Source organism: Sinocyclocheilus grahami, unplaced genomic scaffold (assembly GCF_001515645.1).
Source record: "Sinocyclocheilus grahami isolate Dianchi unplaced genomic scaffold, SAMN03320097.WGS_v1.1 scaffold1442.1, whole genome shotgun sequence".
NCBI lineage: Eukaryota > Metazoa > Chordata > Actinopteri > Cypriniformes > Cyprinidae > Sinocyclocheilus > Sinocyclocheilus grahami.
The window spans coordinates 100,194-109,989 of NW_015506621.1; the positions used below are offsets into that span (position 1 = coordinate 100,194).

Consider the following 9,796-nt stretch of genomic DNA (forward strand, 5'->3'; position numbering starts at 1 on the left):
GGCCGACAAGGCTGCAGCGCCCCCGAAGGGGGCCAAGGAGGCTGCAGCGCTTCCAGCAGCAGCCGATGAGGCTGCAGCACCCCCGAAGGTGGCGGTGTCCGCTCACGGTTCCTCCGAGGCGGCGGCGTCCGCTCAGAAAGCTGCAGAAGCGGCGGCGTCCGCTCAGAAAGCTGCCCCCGGAGGCGGCAGACGAAGCTGCAGTGCTACCCTCTCGGAAACGGAGGAGGAAGAAGGCTTCTTCCGTCCTTCAAGGCCGGGAGGCCTTCCTAGATCCTGGTGCCCTGCCGGCGCCGCCCAAGCTCCATGCCCTGCCGGCTCCCTCCTTGAGGCAGGCTTCGCTCTTGCTGCCGGCCCCGCCCTGGCCTCCTGCCCTGCCGGTCTCGCCCTGGCACCCTGGTTTACCTCTATCTCCAGGCCCTCTTCCACTGCACGGGCCTGGCCCACCATCCCTCCCCCTGATCCACCTCCGTTCCGCCTCCCTCCGGGATTTCTTTTGGTGGAGCGTCTGGAATCCGCTCCTTAGGGGAGGGGTTCTGTCACAGTCTTCAGCAGGTGTGCCCAGGATGGCCACCAGATGACACTGTGTTCTGTGAGCACATGGCTTGTGTTGTGTTTGTTTGGTGCCATGTGCTCTCTCCTGTCTATTGTCTTGCCCCGCCCATCTTGTTACCTCATTATTGTTTAAGTTGCTCCACCTGTGTCTCCCTCGTTAGCCTCCTCATTTGGTTTCCTATTTATTCTCCTGGTGTCTGTAATCCTGTGCTGATCCGTTGGTTTTCATTGTGTGTGTTATGTCTGTAGTGCAGTTTCTAGCCAGCCTGTCTGTTTTTCCCCCTCGGGGTTGTTTGAGTTTGTTTTTGTTTCATTTTATTATTAAAAGAAGAACCATTCACCCTGCACTTGAGTCCTCGCTTCATCTCTCCACACGTTGACAAAAAGTTGACCGAGATTTATAAACATTATTTGACATCATTTTGAAAAGGTCTGTCTTTTCTTTTCGTTTTCCTTTTATTTTAGTTTTTTTTTGCCTAGGAACAACTAATTAGGTAAATATTTAAATAAATAGCCATACAAAGGCCATTGTGAAAAAAAGCATAGTATATGAAGAATGGATTTCTCTCTCTCCTTCCTTCCTTCCTTCTCTCTCTCTCTCTCTCTGTCTCTCTGTGTGTGTCCAACCATGAGACATTCATGAGACACTCCTGAGACTCTTCAGAGCAGTAAATCGTCAGTCAGCGTCCAGTTCACTCGAAGTGAACATCAGATCTGTGGAGATCAATTCCTGCCGGGAATTTACTGCGAGCCGGAAGGGTAAGTTTCCATTCCTGCTTATGATTACAATCTAATCACATTTAGAGCTAAATTAATGTCACTGAAGAGAATGACTACATCAGTTATGTAAAAGTGACTAATGTTTGCTCTCGTGACTGATGGACAGACAGCGCGCACTTTGACAGAATTACTCGACTTTACGCACAGATGACGAGCATTCCACAGGTGTCGACTGAAGCAAAGCTTCTCCGCGAAGAGCATGCATCGCTTTCCTTTCGCTGAGCTTTAGCCAGAAAAAAAAAAGGCATAGCGGTTTGTCAGTAAATGGCGAGAGCACAATTACGCACAATTTACGCACAACTCTTCAGAAAACGATTAACGCTTGCAAGTTTTAAACGTGGCGCATCGGTGAGATGAAGTGCATCACTAGCCTGGTTTTCTCCACATTACGATCCACTCCAACGCGTCCAGAAATCGTTACAAATCTGTTTGTACATAATGTACATATGTACATAACCTGAGTGCAACGCTGTAAACCTTAAAGCTCTCAGGTTTACAGAAATGCATAAATATTTGGTGCAAGTATATGTGTGGCTTCATGTTCAGTCCTTGTGTTTATACAAAAAAAAAGCTAAATCGGACCATAGTGCTTTAGTTTCATACTGTGTGATGTAAGATAATGTTGCTTTAACAGTTTTTTCCTAATGCAACTTCTTTAGATAGAACACAACTTGAGAGTAACAGCATGACTGATGACCTGCTTTGTATCATGAGGTGTTCAGGTTTAAGGCTTTTTCTCAAAACACAGACATCAGTGAACATTATTGTATTGATGTTAAATTGTTGTGCGAACATTAACTTGTACACTCATTTTGTATAGCATCATTTTATCACTCACCAAACCTCTATGACTTTTTTTTTTATTCTGCGTAACTTGCTGTTTTCCATGAAACAGCAGTAGACAGTGACCAGGGACTATCTAGCTCCAAAAAGCAGCATACATTTAATTCAAATATACACAATATTTCAGGTCTTAAGTCATATCATACAGTATGTGTGGAACAGACTTTAGATCATTAATAATCTCTGCTTCTCTTTTTATCCAAGTATTTAAGCCTATTTCCAGCTTGGGAATTCTGCTGAATTTCTCCTCTTGTGTTCCATGGAAGAAACAAAGTTATAGGATTTGGGAAACAATTATAAAATATCGATTTAAAGAAAATTCTACCTAACAGGCAAGGCATCTATATGTATGTCACATTATGTATTATGGTTGCACACTTTCTTTTCTCATCCAAATTTCACATATCTCAAATCGAGTGACAAAAAAAAAAAGAAGATATTTGAATGCATAAAGAGGGTGAGCCCTGAAAACATAATACGCTTATATAGACAAGCATAACTTTCAATGAGAGCTCTAACCTGAGATGGGAGCCTAGACAGACACAGGCAAGGGTTTGTTAAGGTCTAGGGTTTTATTTATGATGATGCATGGCTAGAAACCATCTCTCTTAGCAACCTGACAATGTGTGTCTCACATATTTTCTGAACATCCATGGTCCCAGCGACTGCTTAATAAACCCGCTTACGTCTGTGCTGTCGTAAGAACATGCCATTTCAGACATGTGGACTGAGTGCATCGGAAATATGGATGTCTCCATTCATTCAGCGCAGTGAGTCACACATCAATAAGCGCAAGACACGAACTCAACGTGATGCATTCTCTCTGGTTTTGTTTTTCAGAAACTCCATTATGTGGATATGAATTTGAAAACCCAAAGTCACTTTGTGCTTTCTCACAACTTTGACATCATGTGACGCGTGCCCAATGGAGACGACTACGATATTCACCGCGACATACGGGAAAAGAATTCTTCAAGAACACCCCGAACCCAACGTCACGAGTCTTTCAAATGCATCCGCTCCCTTCCACCATCACATGAACAATGCGGTGCTGGGGATTCTGCTCGGCACGCTCTCCCTTCTGACGGTCATCATGAACCTGCTGGTGCTTTTTGCTGTGAGAAAGGAACGGACTTTACACACGGTAGGGAACCTGTACATCGTCAGCCTCTCGATAGCGGACCTCATTGTGGGGGCGACGGTCATGCCCTTGAATCTGGTCTACCTTCTTGAGGACGAGTGGAAACTGGGTCGCGTTATTTGCCAGTTCTGGCTGGTCATGGACTATGTGGCGAGCACGGCCTCTATTTTTAGCTTGTTTATCCTTTGCTTGGACAGGTACCGCTCCGTACGCCACCCCTTACAGTACCTAAAGTATCGGACGCGAGGAAGAGCGACGCTGCTGATTTGTAGCGCGTGGCTACTCTCCATGACCTGGATCGTTCCCATCCTGGGCTGGCGGATGATTGCTCGAGTCGACAGAAAGCCAGAGCTGGAGAACCAATGCGACACGGATTTCCGCTTCGTGACCTGGTTCAAAGTCCTGACAGCCATCCTCAACTTCTACATTCCCTCCTTCCTCATGCTTCTGTTCTACTCGCAGATTTTCATCGCAGTCCGCGATCATTACAGAGAGTGGGAGAACTTTGCCGGTCCGATGGTGAAAACCGAAGCAGACGACACGTTGCATAACGGGATGCAGCTGCAGATAACCAAAGCCTCGGAGAGACAGAGTCTGGCTTCGCAGGCGTTCTCTCAAAACGAGGGCCTGCTGGATCAGTACAGTTTGGAGCAGCCTTACAGCTCGAGGGACAATAACGAGGACGCTACCTCCGAGACAAAGAGGAAGAGTTGTTACAAGGCCAAAGCAATGTTTAGTCTTTCGAAACGCAGGAGAAAGAGCGTGCAAGACTCCAACGAGGTTTCGATCCAGAGCGACGACGGGGAAACCGTTGCAGAAGGCCCACCGTTATCTCTCACCTTCCTGCAGTCCGAGAACAACGCTCAGCCCAAACCGTTCATGAATGTGAACGACTGTAACGTGTTAGTGCCCAACTCTGTTGGCAACATGTGTGAGAGCGCACCGACTGTGGATATTCACAATTACGCCACGGTTCTCAGCAATCACAGCGATCCGCCGTCGCCCTGGGCTGAGAACAGCCCTCCGCTGGACGCCACCAACACGCTCCCCGCCAAACAAACGTGGCAGAAGCTCTGCGAACAGTCCAAGCAGAGCATCCACAGCATGCGCATCCGGAAGGAGCGGAAAGCCGCCAGGCAGCTTGGCTTCATCATTAGTGTCTTTATGGTGTGCTGGATCCCGTACTTCATCACCTTCATGGTCACGGCCTTGTGTGAGACCTGTGTGCATCATGACCTTCACATGTTCACAATTTGGCTAGGGTACATCAACTCCACCTTGAATCCCTTCATTTACCCGCTGTGCAATGAGAACTTCAAAAGGGTGTTCAAAAAGATATTTCATATCGATAGATAAAGTTCAGGAGAGGTGAAAAACTGTTAGCACACCTGCTCAATTAGTGTGTTTTCTGAAGCGTTTCTTGTGACATGTTTGCAGTTCTGTGCATCTGCCATGCTGGTGTTATTTTTTGGCTTTTTTAATTTATTTAGTTGTATTATTTATTGCTGAATGTCAGTTTGACACGTCTGCAATCTGCATCAGATTATATGATGAATTTATTCAGAGTGTTTTGAAACTGAGCACTTATGCTGCTGCTTCAGTAGATCTGATGTAATCATGGTATAGTAGCAACTTTTAAATTAAACAACACTAAAATAATAATTTGTGAAATGTTGCTATTGAGGGTGATGTACAGTCAGTACAGATTTGGTTTGGTGTGTTTAATGCCCTCTGCATTCGATTATGTTTAAATAGCAGGTGTGGTGCATATATATTTTACAGGCGGTTTAATCAAATATTAGTTTGGCCAAAACTGCCTGCAGAGAGCTGGAAAATCCCACATGCAAACAGCTTCAGTTGAACATCAAAATTCGGGGTGTATGATAATCAAGCATGTTCAGAATGGCCTTGAGGTTTTAAAAAGAAAGCAGTGGTGTATGCATACTATGCACAAAGTGTCTGTATACGTGGAGCTCCTGGATGATTTGAAATGCAATGCATTTCACCTGATCTTTGTTTTTAACAATAAAAATGATGATCTGAATAAAACTGATATGAACTGTAACATCTAATGCAACTCGTTAAAACATTAAAACACATAAATACATCTTTAAAACATTTTAGACATAATGGCTGCGTCTGAAAGCTTAGGCAGCTGGCTCGTTGCTTATCAGGCAATAACTTTGCAGGCAGTGTTTGCATTTGAAGGCACTTCACAGAAATGACTTTAGACAGATTTCTGAGGCAGCATCAAGGTGGAGTAATCTACAATATAATAAAGAAAGCTTTGGGGATAACTAAGCAAATATTTAATTACTTGCTTGAAATAACATCAAAAGTGGAAAAAGTTGGTCAAAAACACACAAAATGGGCACCAACCATAACTTTCATATGCCATCTTTTATTATAGGATATTATAGGCAGTGAAGGATTCATCGAAACACAGAAAGTGACACGATCATTGGATTCGGATGTGCCTTGTTGCCTTCCTACCTCTGTATGGCTTTCGGACGCAGCCATTAACTGGACGTCTCTGGTTGATGAACAATGTAACACTGAGGTCACGTGAAGATTAAATATGTCGTTTCATACCGCCTCTATGTCATATACAATACATGCATTAAACAACATACGGCAGAATGCTTGTATCAATTCCACACATACTGTATTTTACATGCCTGTGCAGCGATGAGGTGACGATGAAATGGACTATAAAAACTTCAAGTTGTGGGAAAGCAATTATAATATATAATACTAATGCAGTGCAGTGCTTAGTCCCGTTCAATTCTCGTTTTCTTTGAACAGTTTGCATTGTTAGCTCTCAATTAGTGCCTGTCACTTTCTATGAAACCATGTGATTGCTGGAACAAAAGTGCCATTCTTGCTATGACCAGACTCAATTAGATGGTTTTCTTCAAATAAACTGAGATGCTTTGGCGAATGTCCTGTAATTTCAGCATTTCCGATGCTGCATTCAGTGCTGTCTTTGTGACGGACCTGTAGAAAGTCTACAGTAAATGGGAAATGAGGAACTATTTAATGTAAATGTAATTCCTATCAACTGAAGACAAATATGAGTTTGGTTACAAGCGGATGCACAATGTGCTGGAAGATGCTACATGCAAACAGCTTCAGTTGAACATTGAAATTCTGGGTGTATGATCATCAAGCATCTTCAGAATGGCCTTGACGTTTTAAAAAGAAAGCAGGAACTATTTCATATAAATTCAATTCATATCAACTGAACCTATTCAGTGTCAAATTAACATGCAAGTAAAGATGACTCACATCTGGAAAACCACTGGTTTATATGACAACTATAGCGTGGTTTTGATGTTAAATACTCTTCATTTATTACTCTAACAGGGTTTCTGCAGGTGGTAAATTAAGAGTTTTGATTCATTTTTTTTTTGCATACAAACAAATAAATACATACATACATAGATAAATAAATAGTTTAAGGCTTGAATAGCTCTATATGGAAATATCTTCTGAACACTCTGTAAAAAAGTGATGTTATTCATTTTTTTCACATATTTCAATTTTTAAAACATAATTTTACTTTTGTAAACGTATTTTAGATTTAAGGATGTTTGCATCGGAAAACAAAAATGCTGAGGAAGATTTTTTATTTCTATATATTTTTTTGCAGCATTTTGTGCCATAACTTGAATATAAGAATTTAAAAGTTTGAATTTCTGCTCTGATTTAGAATATCTTAAAGGCCTCAAACCGCGGAAGGATGCATTCGGACTTTTAAAGACCTTTTTAGTCCCACAGAAACCCTCTCTAAAAGCTTGAGCCGTATTTGTGGCAATATTGTGGTTTTAATCAAAATGTTGAACAGTGTTATACAATAAGGCACATGCATTAGAAGCCAAAGGGGAAAATGTACCAAACGCAGAAATATCAGACATTTTTACCGAAGCATGTAGATGCATTCAGTCAAATGTGTTATCTGATCTGTAAAGTTATCAAAATGGTCATTTTTAAGTGACTACTTTAGGTAGATGAACTTGTGTTTATGCATTATTAATGCAATGCCTGTTGCTTTACCAGATACATCACCTGCCTTTCTGGTATAATTGTGCAGATATCATGGTTTAGTTACCAGGTTTGTTATCACGAGCATGATGCAATGTCTAGAGCTGAACAATTAGACATAGCATGGTTTGCATGGTAACATATTAAGTGTGTTTATGAGTTATGCATACACTTTGACAGACCTACAGTTTCATATTTGTATTGTTCATTTGTGATGCCTGACTGATAGTCTTCCACTGCGAATGCATGACTCCAAGCACGATTTAAAAGGATAGATTTGCATGCATAGCCTATTCTGTGAGGCTTGATACAAGAGCTCGGGTGTGCACACAGAAGGAATGCTGCTGATCTGGACTGACTCAGGCTCAGCTAGAGCTGGTGGAAAGGGGTCGTGCTGAATCAGTCTGGACTTTCTGGCTAGTTCACTATCGCACGGAACCCGACACATCAACTGATTCATCTAACACAGTTACAATGAAGAGGAACAGCGTTTATAAGTTTTTGTCAGTATTCTCTTGTCTATTAGTTTGTGTTTTCCTTTTGTTTTGGGTTTTTGTCTTTTATTCGATGGTTTTGGCACCCTGAGGCTTGTTCTTTGGACACAAGAGGATCTGCAGCCCGGGTTAAGGTTATTATTCGACAACATTTCCTCAGCGGGATGATAGCATGCTTCGAGGCATTTAGCAGAAAAGCGTGTATGCTAACGCCGACTCAGATTACAAAGCGTTTTTTAAGATGTCAGAATAGTAAATGTTAAGCTTTAACCAGTTGTAGCACCAGCGAAAGCGCCACCGCGGTACCTGTTTCTCATTAAACTCATTTTAAAGTCATTTGTGAAGCGTTAGCTCTGCTACGAAACCAAAACAAACCGACTGCGCATGCGCGCACGCTGACAGTGGTCACATGACCTCAAGCAGGAAGTGTTTGTCTGGTAAGTGTGTGTTTGAGTCACGTGTGTTTGTTGTTGCTCGGACTCTCTCTGATTAACACACATTTCTCTTCCACCTGCACTGTGCTTTTACCGAAGCAGTATTACTAAACTCACAATACTGAAGAGCGCAGTTTTTACTTTAATTACGTTGATAAGACATAATTAGTTGTGCAGATGTTAGTTTCTTATTAATTTTGACATCCAAGCTTGTTGGAGCGAGAAAAGAGAACTTCCAAGAACTGCATGCTATGAGAGTGCATTTTACTTGTTTTAAAAATATTGTACTTATTTTGTTATTTTATTTTGATTGATCGAAGATGAAAATATCTCTTGGCTAGCTGTCACTTTAAATTATAATCTTGTTTTGAAAAATGTAAACATTAAATTTAGGGATGCACCGATATGAAAATTTTGGCCGATACTGATAACCGATTATTCTTTATTTTTGAAAGCCGATAACCGATATGTTGGCCGATAAATCTATATCCAAATTGTTATATACTTTTTGAGAGCCTGATTACAAAAAAGGTCTCATCATTAAAAGCCACATCCCGAACACTTCAACATAAGCAGCCTAGTTTGAACGGTGTACGTTTTAAAAATATTTTTACTCTCCCATTACCAAATTTAGTCATAAAAAAGTCTTACAAATAAATAAAATAATGCATAAATAATGCAAACAAGTCACTGGACATCATTACACGTGTAAAGAATCAAAATGAATGCGCCACAGATCAATAAAACAGAATAGCCTCTGCACGGACAATAATTAAATGATTTTAATTACTAAACCATATTGTTGATGAAATATTATTATTGCTGTTATATTTTTTTCAAGGCAACATATTTGCATTTATAGCACCTTTATGATGTTAAAGGTTCAATACAAATACTCAGTGGCTGAATAAACGAGTCTCATATAGGCTTGCTCTTGTTTTCTGTGTGGTTAGGAGTCCAAAGCATCGGTCCTGATGGAGGCCGAGTGGACGGAGAGAGGCGCAGCCGCCCCAAAGCTGCAGTTCGCCCCCTTCTGCAGTGCCCTGGAGGCAGGCTTCTGGCATCAGCTCACACAGAAGAAGCTCAACCTCTTCCGCTTAGACCAGAGCCCCAAAATCATCCGAGGCTACTACTGTAACGGTGAGCTTGGGGAGTGTAATCATGACAGAGGCGAGACGGCAGGGGCCTCTCAGAAGGCAGAACGGATTGCTTCAAACCTGAAAATCAAAGTCACTTTATAGTCGATGATTAGAGACTAAATAAAGCACATTTGATTTTTGTAGTATCAGATGGTATATCCAGTCTCGCTGTGTGTCTTTATTGAATTATATTGTGCTGTGGTTGAACTTGCATGTTGTAATTCAAGTTTGAAGATCTACTGTATGTCTTTGATTAGACACAAGTTAAGGCATTTTCCCAAATAATCTGAAATTTGATTTAAATGATAAATTTTCATTTCTCTATGTGTATATATATATATATATTACAAACTGCCTATCTAAAGTTTG

At 41.7% G+C, this 9,796-nt stretch overlaps 1 protein-coding gene and 1 pseudogene across 1 annotated transcript; both read left to right on the forward strand.

Moving 5' to 3' along the window:
* The first annotated feature begins 1,232 nt into the window (after positions 1-1,232).
* On the forward strand, positions 1,233-4,714 carry LOC107570335 (histamine H1 receptor-like). The gene is made up of 2 exons (XM_016256556.1): positions 1,233-1,311; positions 3,016-4,714. The coding sequence occupies exon 2, from the start codon at positions 3,101-3,103 to the stop codon at positions 4,670-4,672; it is 1,572 nt and encodes a 523-aa protein (XP_016112042.1). The 5' UTR covers positions 1,233-1,311; positions 3,016-3,100; the 3' UTR covers positions 4,673-4,714.
* A 2,952-nt stretch (positions 4,715-7,666) lies between these two features.
* Positions 7,667-9,796, forward strand: part of LOC107570334 (ubiquitin-like modifier-activating enzyme ATG7) — a 92,486-nt pseudogene continuing 90,356 nt past the window's right edge.